This window comes from Trachymyrmex cornetzi, unplaced genomic scaffold (genome assembly GCF_001594075.2).
Source record: "Trachymyrmex cornetzi isolate Tcor2-1 unplaced genomic scaffold, Tcor1.1 scaffold16, whole genome shotgun sequence".
NCBI classification, from domain to species: Eukaryota; Metazoa; Arthropoda; class Insecta; order Hymenoptera; family Formicidae; genus Trachymyrmex; species Trachymyrmex cornetzi.
Genome location: NW_017296201.1, coordinates 732,216 through 750,001, shown reverse-complemented (window position 1 = coordinate 750,001; position 17,786 = coordinate 732,216). Strand labels below are relative to the sequence as shown.

At 31.3% G+C, this 17,786-nt stretch overlaps 1 protein-coding gene across 1 annotated transcript; it reads left to right on the top strand.

The window, feature by feature from the left end:
- Positions 1 to 5,917: 5,917 nt before the first annotated feature.
- LOC108758604 (nose resistant to fluoxetine protein 6) lies at positions 5,918 to 16,577 on the top strand. Its single transcript, XM_018503625.1, has 12 exons — positions 5,918 to 6,136; positions 11,158 to 11,372; positions 11,768 to 11,988; positions 12,082 to 12,173; positions 12,556 to 12,740; positions 13,086 to 13,255; positions 13,401 to 13,569; positions 13,888 to 14,084; positions 14,534 to 14,666; positions 14,990 to 15,179; positions 15,267 to 15,409; positions 15,970 to 16,577. Exons 1-12 carry the CDS (start codon positions 5,920 to 5,922, stop codon positions 16,447 to 16,449), a joined length of 2,412 nt encoding a protein of 803 aa, XP_018359127.1. The 5' UTR covers positions 5,918 to 5,919; the 3' UTR covers positions 16,450 to 16,577.
- The last annotated feature ends 1,209 nt before the right edge of the window (positions 16,578 to 17,786 follow it).

Sequence of the window (17,786 nt, the reverse complement as noted above, 5' to 3'; positions counted from 1 at the left end):
ATATATATATATATATATATATATATATATATATATATCTCACTCACTGTCTAATAATTGATCAAATGGATGTCACGCAAATTAAAAAAAAATGTATGTTGAATATCCATACATCCTTCTTTCTTTAGTAAAATTACTGTTTAATATGATAAAAATAATAATAATAATAATAATGAGAAAACATAAAAAATAATCACAAGGAAAATTTTTGTATTGTTTCTTTTAGAAAAAATTAAGTTTGGAGGAATGTAAAAGAATTGCTCATACATAATTATATATAAAATTACACATAATTATATTATATGAGCAATTTTTTTACATGTTCCAAACATGATATCAAGTTTGCCTGATGCCTGTTCTATAATAGTCGTAAGCATAGTTGTAAGAATCGATCATTCAGTCGAATAGGAGGAGAATATTCGCTGTGATTAGCCAATTCTTACAACTACAATCACTTACAACTACGCTTACGGCTATTACAGAACGGACATAAAACAATCCATACGAATAATTTTCGTATTATATCCTTATAATTATTTTTTACGTTTTCTCATTATTATTTTTTTTTTTTATTATACTAAACAATAATTTTACAACAAAAAAAAAGAAAGATGTATGGACATATTTCATACATATTTATATATGTTTATATATGTATATATGTTTATGTATGTTATTTATATATTTATATATATTCATGCATTGAAAAATTGTTTACCGGAAAATAATATCAAATGACTGAAATAAAAGCCAAATTTCATGCTAATAATAGTCAACGCGGTTAACAAAGCGCAAACTATAATATCGTACAATAAATGTTAAAATATCATAAAAAGAACTTTAAGCCAGCTTTATGTCTTGGCACCCAGATATTATCATATCTCCTGATTCCATTATTTGAACATTTTGACTCGATTTGGAATCTTCTTCAACAGACGGAAATTCTTATCATAGAAACACTAAACCTCAAGGCAACGTCACTCTCTTAGAATGACAATTATGAAGTGAAGTCAATGAACTTTAGAACTCAACATGAAACTGGACCATCAAATTTTCTAACAAACCATATGTTTGTAACTGTCTATGTATAGATAGATATAGTAGACACCGAAAGATTAAAGATCTTAGTCCATTAAGACTTTACTTCAAAATTAGCATTCAGATAATGACGTTACCTTGATGGATGTTTAGTGTATTTACGATAAGAATTTCTTTGTATTGCTCTTGAAAACAATTCCGAATCGAGTCGAAACGTTCCAGTATGGAATAAAGCTATCTTAAGGTCCTTTTTATAATGTTTTAACATTTTTATTGGCATTAAAATTTGCGTTTTGTTAACCGCGCTGGCTCTCATTAGCCTGGAATTTGGTCTTTGTTTTAGTGGTTGAGAGTCCGTAATTATTTTAATGTTTAATTTCATAAATTAAAAAATGTTTGATATCAGAGAGTTGAAATCTCCATTAGGTATACGATTACTTAGAAATTAAGAAAACAGATTGGTCTCTTTCCACTTTCTAGGTAGATATCGAAAATAACTATTTGCCTGCAATAAAATTCCGTTCAAATTGTTAAGATATTCGAATAAAAGGAGACAACAATTCATATCACTCTTGTATAAAATCATGATTTTGTTTCTCATCGCCCGCCCTATTATACTTTACCTTATATTTTACAGAATTTTAAATAATTTATTAAAAAAAAAAGAATTCTAATTTTTTGTCGCGAATTAATGAAATTTGTTGGGATTTGCTAGCGATCAATTAATCGAATACGATTGCAATCATAGAGGATGCTAAGTAGCTGGTCTCGGTAGTTGAATTTCATCATCGTCCATCTGCAAATTTGTGCAGATTCTTCCCGTCTCGCTCGCGAATTCGTTATCGAATTCCTGCGAGCACGTTCGCACTGTCGAACCGAGCGTCGTTCCCACTCTCCGATGGCGGTGGAGGCGGTGGAGGCGGCAGCGGCGACGTTTCTCTTCGCGGACGCGTAATCCTCGCTTATATCGATAAGAGGAGACCCGAGATGGTGACGAGTGGTCAGCGAGGAGCACGGAATGCCTCCCTTACCCCCATCCGTTCGTCCAATATATAAGTGAACCAGCGCGCCGATGGAACGTGTACACTACAGTCAGCCGGCGTTTTGTGTTTTATGTCTTTCTTTCGTTTATATTTTAACGAGCGCGGCGGATTCTCCTGTTTTTATACGTGCGCGAGGACGCGCGCGCGAAACACAAACGCGAGAGACGCGCGCCCCTTTCCAACTCCGGCCACGCGACCCGCGGACACAAGCTCGGCGAATCCGCCATTTTCAGTTCTGTCTTTCCCTCCTCGTGTTAAACACGCACCATCGGAATCGCAAGAAATTACGGTAAGCTAGAAATAACGCGCGATAACGTACCAGACAATTTTCTTAATAGATTCGAGCGATAAAGGTATGGGAATTGTGCGTCATTAATTCGTCAAGTTATTAGAGATAATTACACGTTGACAGCACGTGACCTTCTTCGAACGTGCGATTAGGAGTATATACTTAAGTGTACTTATTTTTTCCGTTGAAATGGAAAACGACGTTTTCCACAGTTCGAAAAGCTAGTGCGATTGTACTGGCGCACATTCAGTGCAATTGTATTGCTCCACCGGTTCACATACATTATTTTCAATGTTTAATATACCACTGACAAAACTGATGCAAATACTGAGAGTTCAACTTTTTCTCTACCGTCTTTAGAGACGGTGGAAGATCAGTGCAGGTTGAAATCAAACTTGTGTTTGTGCTTTTGAGATATAATGGTATTACATTATTCTAATTAATTTAATAATTATGATATTGGTTTTAGTTTCTAATAATAGTCATCCCGGTAAAAACTTTTTCATAGATAAATATATATAAATATGTATGGACACATGCATAAATATATAATTATATACGGAATATGTCCATATATGTTTGTATTTTTTTTTTTTGTAAAATCATTGTTAGTGTACTAAAAATAATAATAATATGAGAAACCTCAAAAATAATTAAAGGGATAATTTGCGCATTATTTGTTTGAGAAAACATAGACTTTGGAGATTTGAAGAATGTAAAACAAAATTGCTAACATACATAACTGTGTGTGTATAATTTTATATACAATTATATATGAATAATTCTTTTGTATTTTTCCAAACTTTATTTTTTCTAAAACGAAAACATGCAAAAATTATCCCTTTAATTATTTTTTATGTTTTCGCATTATTATTATTACTTTTCAAATACACTAAAAGAAAATTTTATAAACGAAAGAAGGATGTATGAATATATATGGACATATTTCATAAATAATATTATTTACAAATATTTATACATATTTATTTATTATATGTTTATACATATTTATATTCATGCATAAAAAATTGTTTACTAGGTACGCAATGATATTTAACGTCTAAAAATCTTAAAATTTTTAAAAACTAAATAAATCAGAATATTATTGCAAAATAAGCAATTTAAACTCTTACCTATAGTTATAATGTTTTTGTTATTGGTTCAAGTTATAAAGGGTGCGTTCCACTTAACGTTCGCAACGCTCGCGAGCATTATTTCATTCTTATTTAATATGTGAAAACGATAAGGACGAAACGATGCTCGCGAGCGTTGCGAACGTTAAGTGGAACGCACCCAAAATGGACAACAGAGAATATAAGTAATGTATTTTACTGAGCCATACTAAATCTGGGGTTTTTCCAATTGTAAAATCACTAGACGCTTTTGTGCATACAGCAAGTTGCGTTCCAATTGCCGTAATCGTCGACACAACGTACTCAGCCCGAGGGCTAGTAGTCAGCTGTGTAAGCTGTGTACATTTAATCTAATTCTATTCAAAACGAACCAAAATCGAGACTGAAATCGTACACAATGTACACATTCTATTTTAATTAAATCACAAGAATACACAACGCTACACTTTGTGCATTCCTGTGTACATTTGTATTAAGATGTGTTAGGGTATATCTACACAAACTTGTATAGCCGCATAAAAATTTATCCAATCATATTTTACGTGTCTTTTTGTAAGAGAAATGCGATTGGATAATTAATTGGATTAATTAAATTGATATAATTGGATATAATTAAATGCGATTGGATTAATCCCTTAAGCAATTGGAAAGCAGTCCTGAAAGGCATTCTAAAACTCAACTCTGTCAACCCACTATCATTTTATCCTTGTTCACCGAATGTTCAACAAGGATAAAGGATACTCGGAGTTGACAGAGTTGAAAATCAAGTTTTGAAAGTTTTGTATCCCTGTATATGGATATCAATCCGATAACTTCTTCTCTACAATGGAAACATGAAAAGTGAAAATTTTTATACTTTTATACATATATATGTATTATATATACACATATTTTATACACATGTGTGCACTTTTCGCGTTTCTAGGGAAAAAGTTACATGAGGTCTTTCCAATTTCTTAATGCCTGTTCTATAATACCTGTTGTAAACACAGTTGTAAGTGGTTGCAGATCTAAAAATCAATCACAGTCAAATATTCTCCTCATATTCGATTTGATTGGTTGATTCTTACAACTACAACTACTTGGCTTCTTACCACTTACAACCACGCTTACTATGGTTATTGTAGAATAAATACAACGTATCTTAATACAAACGTAGCGAATTAATTCACATATTTGCAGTATTAAAAAATAATTTAATTCTTTTAACAAATAAGGTTATAAGGTTATCGTGACAACAAAAAATATACAAGGGTTAAATTATTTATTAACACGGCATGGACAGAATCGTCTCTTAAAATTTATCCTGAAAATATGGTAGTTGTGGTACAATATAATATTTTAAAGACTTTTATCCTGCACTTCGGTAAAATTAATCAAACTTATTATATATTTAATTTATTGTAGTTTTATTAATGAATGAGAGAAATTTACATAAAATTCTTCGAAATATAATATCCCAGGACATTACCATATTTTCAAGGTAAACTATAAGAAAAAATTCTCTCCATGTGAAAATATGTAAATTAATTTGCTGCATTTATGTTATAAGTAATTGGAAAGGCACCCACATAATTTATCCTGTGCATTATGAAGCCTGTTCTTTTTGGCGATGAAAACTGCATAGTCATATAATGTGATATAATAGGCCTGTTCTTTTTGGCTGAACTTTTGCACCAGTTCATCTTTTTTCTTTTCTCTTCAGGAAGAAAGATGAACTGGTGCAAAAGTTCAGCCAAAAAGAACAGGCCTATTATATCACACTATATGACTATGCAGTTTTCATCGAAGCACAACGCTAGTGTTGCATCAGTTTTTTCAGTGGAAGGGTATTATTATGATATGACAAAAATTTTAAGTATATTGATTAGCTAGGATGCTTTCTTGCAATCAAGAGGCTTGAAATTTTTGTCGTATAACAAATGTAATACCGACCGAATACACTATAAAGACGAAAATGTGGGCCACGTTTTGTTGCACGCATAGATTTTTGTGGCGAAAGTCTCACTACAAATATCTTGATGTATTTGATTGATCAATAAATTGGATAATTAAAGAATACTTCAAAGCATTGTAGCATTAGGTTGATCACGTTCAAGTAAACTTGCACAAGTGGCTTGCGTAAGCATACTTGATAAGTTTACTTGAACGTATACGGCCTTACGTTAACTGTATCTATAATGCGCGTTATGTATTACTTTATCCTTGTTTAACACTCTGCAAACAACAAGGATAAAATGACACCTCTTGCGCATTATGCATGCAACAGAACGCAACCGTGTACGTCACAGTCAATTAGCATTTCGTGTTTTGTGTATTTCTTTCGTTTACTTTAACGCGACGGATATTCCTTTTCGCATGTACTTAGTGACACGAAATTTTTAACCAATATCCAAAAGGAAAAAATTCAAGAAGAATGAAGTCAATGCGGTCCGAATGGAGAGTGTGCGTGAGTCTCCTCTTAATTCTGCTAGTGGCGGCGGGAGTTGGTAAAAGATTGAGGCCCGAAGTTCTTCTCGCAGATGTCCTTACAAAGCCCTTCGTACCTGGAGAATTTGCTTCCTCCGAGTGCATTCGCGATGGCAAAATCTATTTGAAGGCACTTGAAACGTACACACCTTGGGCGCTTCAAAGTAAGTAAAATAAATAGAAAGCTCGAAAACAGAGAGAGCGAGAGAGAGAGAGAGAGAGAGAGAGAGAGACATATTCTTTAGACTTCATCGTTTCTCATAATTAAAATGTTAGATATTTAAATTTCACTCAATACAAATTAAAATTCAATTAATAGACCATCTTCTTTTGCAAAAGACTTTTTGGCTATATTTTTGTCTTAGAAATAATAATTATTTTGCTATTAGTCAACAAATAAGTTACAATAAATAAATTTTAACTGTTGTCTTCCTAAACTTTTTTTAAAAAAATAGAAAAAGACAAATCAGGGATAATTAAAGTTTGGATGCAATTTGTTAAAATCTCTATAGATTGCATCTAATAAATGAGTCGAAAAAAATGCATTTTTAAATATTTAAATAACATTTTATTAACATAATATTAAATTATATTTCATTTTCCAAAGAGCTATAGTGAAAAGTTGTAAAATTAAATAATCATCATGCTCAGATGTAAAACTAATATGGTTGTACGTATAATTTGTAGTAATACCGATTTCTTTATCTCTTATGCAACGAGAATAATTTGGATTCTGTGAGGGAAAATAACAAGGAGGAAAACATTATATAATCTTTACATATTGTTTTGTCTGTTATGCGTCACATGTGAGATCACGAAACGATTGCGTTTTTACGTTTAAACATTCAACAATTATCGGACATTGCACGCTGCACACAATTATCGAGAGAGGTTATCGGACATGTAATATTGCGTATATGATATCGCGACAAGCACACGTGGAATGCATATCGCGCGTCAATTACTTGCAGATATCAATCTCTTCGCTCTGCCTCAAAGATAATGGTGGATGAATCAGAAAGATCGATCGATGTGATAAACATTTCTTTTTTTTCAAACTACACAATGAGTTCAACGTACTCGACGAGGACGAGTTGCAAAAGCGAAAAACGTTATCGTCTTTTTATCTGTTCAAAATTCAAAGATGAATAATTTCGAAAATCAAAATCACACATTAATCGTATGATTTCGATATCGACATGATTTCGCGATTGATCAGTCCGAACAAATTAGTTCAGATTGCGCGCGTGTTTTTGATATAGAGAAACGATATCAAAGTCAAATTTACGTTCGATCGAAAGAACCTTGTGTCCATTTTTGCGAACAAACTATCGTCTCCGTGACACTTGGACTAGCACAGATTAACGAGTGACATTGATCTCATTGATATTAATACTGCGATGTCGATCGGTGACAGCATCGGCCGTTATAAGATATTTAACCCACGCGTCCTCGACGGCGCATATGGATCTCGCTGTTATGGATCATCGCTGCATAGATCATTGCATAGATCGTTTTGTATTATAGCAGTTTTTATCTCGCCGCGATAATTAGTTGACACGTCGTTACTCGTTCTTACGTCAATGCGCAAACGCAACATTCAATGAATATCCATATGAACGCCACACCCGGTACATTTTTTCCCTTTTTAATACCAGTGTCAAATGGATTCCTCTATTGACAGTATCTGGTGCGCGATCATTGCATTTCTTTTTATATTCCATCGGCATTGTACATACAAATACATTTTATTCATACATATTATGTTTAATATAAAAAATAAGATAAGGATAGAACAGCTCTAATAATTACAATCCATTGATTCATAAAATAATGGCTTTAATATTAAATTAATAAGATCTTTTCTTACTCGTTTCCGATATTTCTTTTAATCAAAAAGAAGAAAAATAAATTAATAAATAATTTACAATAAATAATTATTTAGAGAAAATATACACAAGATATAAAAATAATAATTAAATAATAATAACTGTTATTGCATAATCAATTTTGGAAAAATGTTTCAATACTTTTGGCTTGGAATGTATAAGGTACAGTAAAAGATAATAATGCTTATAATATAATTAAGCCTACAATTTAATATATATAATAATTATATTATGTGATAATAATTATTAAATCTTAACTGCTACAATATTAAATGTTACATTTTTCTTATACTTTATTAGTCAATTCAATACAAAAATGAAATCGAATGAAAGATGTCGAAAGATCTAATTCTTATTAATTTGACGATCACCATGCGAGTATTGCCAGCTTTGCAACAACATGCTGTTAAGAAAAAAACAATTAATGATCTACCGCGCGTATATTCGCATAGAAACAATAATATATTGACCGATGTAATTGGTATATATGCGTCGTACGCGAGACTAAACTGGGTCAGCAAGATGCATCCACGAGGCTGACGACCGTCCTTGTGTATCATAGATCTGTCTTCGATCAGTCGATCGATCGATCGATCTTTTCCTGGCTTGTACGTCACTTAATCGCCAATCCAATTAGGACGATTCCTCAGCTATTGTTTATATGACGTTAAGAGTCGGATCGGTTGAGTATGCGAGGATAACAGGAATTCTCGTAAATACGTTAAAGATTCCTCTACTTATATATAAATATGGAGAGATTTTAGAAATAAAATAAAACTTGCATTATTACATTAACACCCTTTGACTGCCATATCATCCATATCTAGACGTGTAAAATCTCCGTCATTCAATTATAGGTTTTATTTACCATTTTTAAGATTAAAAATGATTTTACTAATTGTAAGTATTTAAGGTGTTAAAGAAATAATATAAATTACATAAAGACATAAAAAAGCAATAAAATGTTAAAATAATATATACTACTCTTATTAAACTCAATGCCAAAATCAGTTGTCAATGCTGAAATCAGCTTGGCAATTAAACAGATAATATCTTTGACTTATTATGATTCTACATTAGAATCAACTGGGAATGTATCGAATTATCACTGATATCGTGCAATCTGTATAAATATGCTAGCTATCGCTATCGTTCGGGCATTTAAAATTGAATGCGCTATCGTCCAACGTATGATTCTCCTTCGACTTGGTCAACTCATTTTTGCAACGCGCGATTTCCCGTATATGATTCTGCGTACCTATTAGTATCGTATCACGTAAGCACTTCCGCAGTTAATGCCCTCGCGACATTGACGTTCCTCTGCGTCACAGTGCAATCACGGTTCCAAGGAATCACCTTGAAATCTCATTTCAATGAGTATAACTCGCCGATGTACACAGACTAATAATGTACATGTAGAATATAATACGCGATTCTCTCGGCGTGTAGTTGGATAGTTTATTGCTATCCTCCTAGAACTGAACGTGACTTTGATCAACGCACTGCTTGTTCCTGCTGAGTATATTCCATCGTATATAGGATTTAATAGCTCATACGCAATTTCTTTTTTCGTATACAAAATTTTTTCTCAAGTCTGCTTGCTTCGTTTGTTATTAAAGAAAAATGAGCAAGTATATCCATAAAAATGAAGATTAGAGAATCGATAAATCTTAATCTTAGAATTAAGTATGTATTCATTGTGAGAAGAAAGAGCAAAGAATAAGATTTTTATAAAAATTTTATAATGAAAAGACTATAATAGGAATTGTATTCTACTATAATCTTATATTCACATTTATAAAGTTAAAAATTTAAAAACCCGTTACTTAAGGGGATCTTACAGCCATCTGTATTACCGATCTTATAATTTTTGTATAATAATTACTTTTTTCTCTCTTACTGATTTAAAAATCCTTTTTCAGGATTAAAGCATACGCATTAATATGTGTCTGTAAGGTGGAGTTTATGTTGAAAACGACAAAAAAATTTCGAAATTGAAATCTTCTTTATCATTTCTTAGTTCAATATGGCGCTTTAAAGCTGTCGCGTCGTGATAATATTTCCTTCATATAAAAATTGTGCAATCCGTACCTACGAAGTAGTAATTCATAGACTATAGTTTGCACCAAGAAACAACGTAGAGTTCTTAGAAATGAATTAGATGTCTAATTAAAATGTTATTGTTACACAAACATTTATATGTATGCGTGCGTGAGATACTAATGTAATAGTCAATGACATATAAATCGTCTGTGTGTAAATCCTATTTACACTATGATTAATTTATTGCTATATACATAATGTTAAAGGAAAAACGTTTCTTTCCTAGAAATCTATACTTCTTTATTGTTTTATATAAACTTAATTTACAAGTAAAATATTACATTTATATTATATTCCATATTGTAATTATTTTTATGTTTAATCTTTCAGTAATTATAAAAATTATAACAATTGTAATTATGTTAATTTAATTTAAATAATGCCTTTTAAAATTAATTCTTCATTTAGCTTAAGTTAATTTAACTTGTAACTAACAATAAGTTAGTCCTTGTTTATGTAACTTTTAACGTAATTAAGCTAATTTTACAGCCCATTAATTTCAACGTAACTTAAGCAAAAGAAAAATAACTTATTTGACCTCTCATATACAATAATATATTGCGCAATAAATCACAAGACTTTACGTTGCACTCTGAGGACAAAGCATTCGATAAACGATTATTAAAGATTATACCGAGTTTAAGATATCAGTCTTCAGCAATCATTATTCTCCGGGTCTGCGGTAATGATTCCGGATATTCGAAGGGTAATGTGAAAAAATGACGCTAGCTGATCGTGGATTGAGGACAGAAGAACGCCTTGACGCATTGACTATACACCTGCGTCTGTTTTAACCGGTTTCAGAATGTGCTTATTTAAACGGAACGGGAGAAAGGGCGTGTTAAATGTCAAAGCCGGAATGCAAATGTCCAGAAAAACGCAACAATAAGATGCATCGATAGTAGATTGATAGTAGCAAGCTTCGCAAAGCGTCATACCGCAAATGAGCGTACTTCCTCTCTCACTGAAGCTTTAGATATCGTAATAAATCCTGTATACATTTTACAGTATTTTATTCGAGTATATTTGCATTATCGTACAGGCGTCTTTTTCTCAAACATTCTCTAGAAATTCTGAAGATTAAAATATGTATGTTATTGCAGGAAAATCGCAATAATGACTCGAATTTTCATTAAAGAGCTAAAAGAAATTTGCACATTGATTGAACAAAGATTCATTCTTTGGTGTTTCAGTGTTCGACGCCTCAGTTAAAATACCAACAGGTTTGATTACCGGCAATTATAAACAGCTGGGTAATTTTGATGAATGCTTGCGAATAAAGAACGAGCACGGATTCGTCGGACAGGCTTGCAACGCGGCAGTACAATTCGAGATCTCCGCGGACCACGGTACCCCACGACACGAATTGGACCTGGGTGATCTGCTCGTAAATGTTGCGATCGCATCGGTGAGTTCGTATTGTATTGCAATTACTGTGGTTCAGCATACAACAATTTATGCAAGTGAACTGTCCAGTTTACATCTATCGCCAGGCATATAAATAAATTGGAGAATACGAAAAATAATAATTAAATAAAAATAAGGATAAATATCGTTCCTAAAATTTTGAAATACATGTAAACATTTTTAATCTAACAAGGAGTAGGCCAGAACTAGACAATCAGTTTTTAATTAATAAAAATCTGTGACTTTTTAAAGGATGCTTATTAATTAGGCAAAGCATTATGAGTGCATGGCCCCTTATTGTTTCCTAATAAAAAATTAATTAAGTTATCTAACATAAGATTGCGTAAATTTACATTGTTTAGAGAACTAATACTATATAAATATCTTGTGGGGTAGAATGCGACAAAATGGAGTTCCGGCAACTCAATCGTATACGAGTGGATGTTTTGTGTTCCGTCCACCTGCAATCATACGGAGATAGAGGAGTCTCTCGAAATCGCACTCGATCCTTTGAAAATCGCAGGGCGTGTAGATATAACTATCAACGTTCCTAAGGAATCATGTCACACCGTGGAAACTGATCGAAAAACTTGGGACATTGCCGATTGGTGTTACACGTAAATAAAAAAGCTCTCTCATCATCAAATAAACATTTAATTTTCTGCAATAATATACACTTAATTTGTATAATACATTTGAAAATTTTTTAGATCGATTCTTATACTATTCGCATTGATCATTATTACCAGCACGGGATATGATATCGTAATACCACGGCAGACTAACACGTCGAAATTGAAAAGTAGGATATATAAAAATATAAAAATATTTATGCTTTAGATTTACTCTTTTAAAAACACCGTTTTATATTTCATACAAAGTTAAGTTAAATTTAAATTAATAACGTTGATTACTAAGCTTTTTGCAAAATTAATTTTAACTAGACTGATTATTAAGAAAGAAAAAGAAGGTGCGATTAAAAAAGTTACCGAAATAATGTTAATCATTAATAATAAATATTATTAATAATTAGTAATTAATAATGTTAATTATGAATTATCAACTATGTAATCTATAATATTAATCTGCATTTCTTACGGTAAATATTGTGTTCCTTTAATAGGGCAATATTATCCGAAGATTACTAATGATCACGATTTTGATAATAATGATTTCTCATGTAGATATTTTTACGGCGTTTTCTTTGTACACGAATGGGAAAAAGCTGTTGCAAACTACGGACAGACGTGAGGATTCTATTCGCTGTCTAGATGGCTTACGTTTCATCAGTATATGCTGGATCATTTACGGTCATACTCATTACATGGAGGCTATTAGTGTCAAAATGAACCTCACACAGATTCCATATGTGAGCTATACAATTTTAACAATATCTAATAATTATACTATATAGACTACTATATGAATAAATCAAATAAGTAAAGCGATAAATACGGTTGAAACTTGGTGCTAAAAATAATTTTTTGTAAATTTTTTAATAAATTTTCCAATTCTTCAAATTAAACGTTGAATAGAGCTGATCTTGGAAAAGCAATTTTAAACTAAAACTGAAATAGTGTTCACCTGTGTTCGGCACACAATTTGAATATAAGTATAGTTAAAAATCACATTGTTTTTAATTTCTCTTTTAATTCTTCAAATCCTGTCAACCTTAATCATTTCGATTATGAAAATATTTTTATTATCAAAAAAGATGCATTACGATTGGAACAACATGCTTGTGCTCAATGGCAATATTGTCACGGATACTTTCTTCCTTTTGAGTGGGATGCTACTCGCTTACACCGAACTGTCAAAGAAGAAACGAGCCGCCTCAAAGTGGCGTTTCGACATGATAGGACTTTATGCTCATCGTTATATAAGGTATGTATGATACACAGCCGAATTGACTTTTCTCGCAATTTAAGTTTTCAATATATTCCATAAGTCCACATTTAATCTATATCCTTTCCTTTTTACTTATTTTTTATCTCTTCGAATTCATTGAGACAGTTTTTTCTTTTATCAGATTAACACCGGCCTATGCGATGATGATTGGTTTTTATGCCACTTTGTTCTACAAATTTGGTACAGGTCCGCAGTGGGACATCTGGGTCGGCTCTAACAAAAACTTTTGTCGTGAAAATTGGTGGACCAACTTGCTCTATGTTAACAATTATGTTAATGTACCGGACATGGTAGAATAGCTATTGAATTTAATTTACCTGGCATATTTTTTGCATATTATTTATCATACTAAATATGATCGGGTGTTGAACAATATAGTTAACCATTGTTTTGTACGTAGAAACGGTAGATATGACGTATCTTGAAGTCTATGTTGCGCATATTCTTTTATTATAATATTCTTATTATTTTATTTGTTTCTTTCCTTTTACTTTGGATTTACTAAGTTTATATACTAAATGCTATTTTGTATTTTTCGTTGCTTTCTGGATTTTTCTGATTTGCGTACTTTTGCGAAGATATCACTCTTTTCTTATGTTTGCTTCTAGTGCATGTCTCAATCCTGGTACCTATCGACCGACATGCAGTTTGTTTGGCTATCGCCGCTTGTACTGTATCCTATGCTCAAGTTTAGGAGTTTGTTCTTTGCCATTGTTTTGGCCGTCTGCTTGTTCCTTTCGGTCTTAGTGCCTTTCGTTACAACTTATGTTCTTCAATTAACGGGCACCATGCTCTATTATAAGGAGTGAGTGTAAATTTCAATTTCGCTTTTGTTATTTCATTAAAAATTGTAATTTGAATATCTTAAAAAATCTTTTTTTTTTTTTCAAAAAAATTCTAATATAATAGCCTTATTTTATTTCTAGTTTCGTTTATCTAGTTTTATATGACACTCTTTCAATTATCTAATTTTAATTAATCGTATATTTACTTTGAATATATTTTATATATTTAGCATTTAAATATTATTGTAAGCTTTTGATACATCCACTCTGTGGGTCTTCTTATATTATCCGAGTTTTCAAAAATCAATTAAACACACACACACACACATTAAATAATTGTAAAAGACCGTGCAAGATTACTACTTACGTGATGTTAATTTCTATGAAAATTGCATCGAAATTACACAAAATTTTTTGATTGCCGGATTTTAGTAATTTTATAATCTCAACAGTATGTTGTGTTTCGTAGACAGATGGATTTAGCTCAAGTTTATCTGGAGATCTATACGAAGACATACAATAGATTTGGGCCTTATGTCATTGGATTAGGCTTAGGATACTTGATGTATAAGATGCGATCTTGCAAAGTCAAATTACGCATTGTAAGTATTATTCACACAATAATTGTGTTTCACACAATTATGTTTACTCTCATACTTGTTTTATGTAATATTTAATATTAATCATCTATTTAATATTTAATTACAGAACTAATATTTATCTCTCTCTTATAATAATCAACATAAAGCAGATTAAAGTCAAAATATTTTACAAGTAGCTTCATAAATATTGTTTCTACAATTTATATCTATATACTTTATACGTTAATATTTTTTGAGAAATAATATACATATTTAAATATCTTGAATATGAAAAAATCATAAAATAAACCGCTATAAAATCGCTAAATTGCTTTCATACGCAGTGGTACGTGATTTTCGGTTGGCTGCTCGCGATTATGGCCGGTTTCTCGGTGATTTTCGGGCCACGGGACATGTACTTCGACACTCACGTATATAACAGATTAGAGGCGAGTTTCTACGCCGGTTTTCATCGACAGGTTTTTGCACTCTCGGTCTCCTGGATCATCTTCTGCTGCACGCACGGATATGCAGGTAATCATCGCACGCCGCGCGTGCGCGAGATAATTACCAAACCGAGTTATGTCAACTGTAGTCTCTAAAAGTGATAATCATTTCAAGGTCCCATCAATTATTTACTTTCTTGGAGTGGATGGATACCGCTCAGCAAATTGACCTACTGTGCTTATCTCTCTCATTATCTGTTCATACTATTACACGTCGGAGCGGTTCGAACTACCGGCAATTTAACACAAATGAACGTGGTAAGCAAGAAAAATAAAAACTTTCTTCAAAATATTGCAACAAAGGTAACAAGGACAATAAAAGGGATAATAATAATAATAAGAAAACATCAAATACATTTAAAAGGATAATTTTCGCATTGTTTTAGAAAAAATCAAATTTGGAGAAATGTAACAGAATTGCTCACATATAGTTGTATATAAAATTACACATAGTTACATATGGATAATTTTTTTTACATTTCTCCAAACTTGATTTTTTCTAAAACAAATAATGCGAAAATTATCTCTTTAATTATTTTTGATGTCTCCTTGTTATTATTGTTATTTTTATTACACTAAAAAGTAATTTTACAAAAGAAAATATTTATACATGTTTATATATGTTTATATACGTATTTATATATGTTCATGCATGAAAAATATTTTACCGAGTATTTATACTACATTGCTACATATTAATTACATTAGCCTCTGCTTATTTTAGATATTTGCGAGATATTGCATGAGTCATAATTAAATTAAAGCACGAATATAATTTAAGAAAAGACAAGCAATAAATAAAATTTCTTATTTATCAGATGCGCGCATTCTTCGCTAATTTAATGTTCACGATGATAATATCCGTGTTATGGAGCCTCTGCTTCGAAATGCCATTCATAACCATCGACAGGATTCTACTTTCCGGACGCAAACAAAATTTGTCGAAAGACTTAAAGACTAACAATTCTGCGGTATCCGGCAAAGATATTTGCCAGCCGAAGGAATCTTCAACTACACACGTTAACGATAACCCGAGAGAACATGGCTATGATGTAACCCTCCACGATCTTATGAAAACTGCTAAAAAAAATGATGTACAATACATCAACAACACGGCAGAAACAAATAATGATCAAATATACTGTATCAATCCTATCAAATGCGACGAGACATTCTCGGTTAACTCCGATTATGTCACCATCGATTTTGGTCATACTTCCGATGGACATTCAAATGGGAAAGAATCGAACGACGCTCCCAAAGCAAAACCAAATCAATCCTTGAAGGATAGTAATTAAAAGATCGATTTGCTTTATTCTAGTCCAGTTATAGCTCATAGCTTACGATTATTATTAATTATTATTTGAATAATTATTGTGTGAGATAAATTGCAAAAATTCACAGAACAAATACATTCATTTTTAGCAAGAGAATAAAATAAGAGAAAGAGTGAAAGATATAATCAAAATTTTGTTTGAATGTGTATCATCATAAAATATACAAATACATACTCATTCGATTATGCAAGTGTTTGAACTTCCACGAGCGGTAATGTATATTATAGTTATATAATATGTAAACTAGAAATATCAATAGATACAGGGTAGGCTGTTTTGATGTATCATCCTCACAAAAATTTTTTTATTTTTTATTTTAGAAAAATGTTTCTCTAAAATAAAAAATAATTTTAGGGATGGTAAATTAAAATTATACCATTAAAATAGTATATATTTGCAAAAAAACGTTCACGGACAGAGAATTAAAGCTGCAACTATAATATTAAATAATAATATACACTGTAGATTCACTAAAAATTAAGGAATTATCTATTCTGCAAATATAGTCATTTTTCAAAAAAATCTTCGTGAAAAATTATTATAATAAAATGATCCAAAAAGCGTTTTAAAGTCTCTTATACTTTTCAGGTCGACAATTAAATAATGATCTGATTTTTACAGATACAAATAGGGATCCATCAAAACTCAAACTTTTTTACAACCTTTGCAAAGTTCCATGATACAAATTAAAAATCATATACAAATTTTACAGCTTTTAAAAGAGTGTATTTTTAATTTACGTACTTATTGAGCCTCGTATAATTTCCTTCACCAAGTTATTCAACAATGAAGCAAAACGCGTTTTCATTTACTTTTACTGCTCACAAATTAAAAATAAAGATTCACTCTTTCAAAAACTGTTTTCATGTGCGATTTTTAACTAACACCTTGGAACTTTGTAAAGTTCGTGAAAGTTTTAAGATTTGACGGATCTTTATTTGCGTATAGTTGTGTAAAAAATATTCAAATCGTTTTACAGTACCGATTTAAAAAGACTTTAAGTTTTAGAGACATCAAGCATTAAAATATTTTTTTAATCCTCTCATTATAATTAATTTTTACAAAAATACACTCTCTTGAAAATTATCTATTTTTGAAGGACAGAATAGGTTTTCTTTTAATTTACTAGCACAGTGTATAACATATAAGAAAATTATCTTTTACGGGATTAATTTTTTTATATTTTTGACAATGATTATTGTGATAAAGTGAGATATGTTATTATTAATAAATATACACTATAGTTTTCTACATATTGTAGAAAATTTTTGCACAAAGAGAATATCATATACGTAACT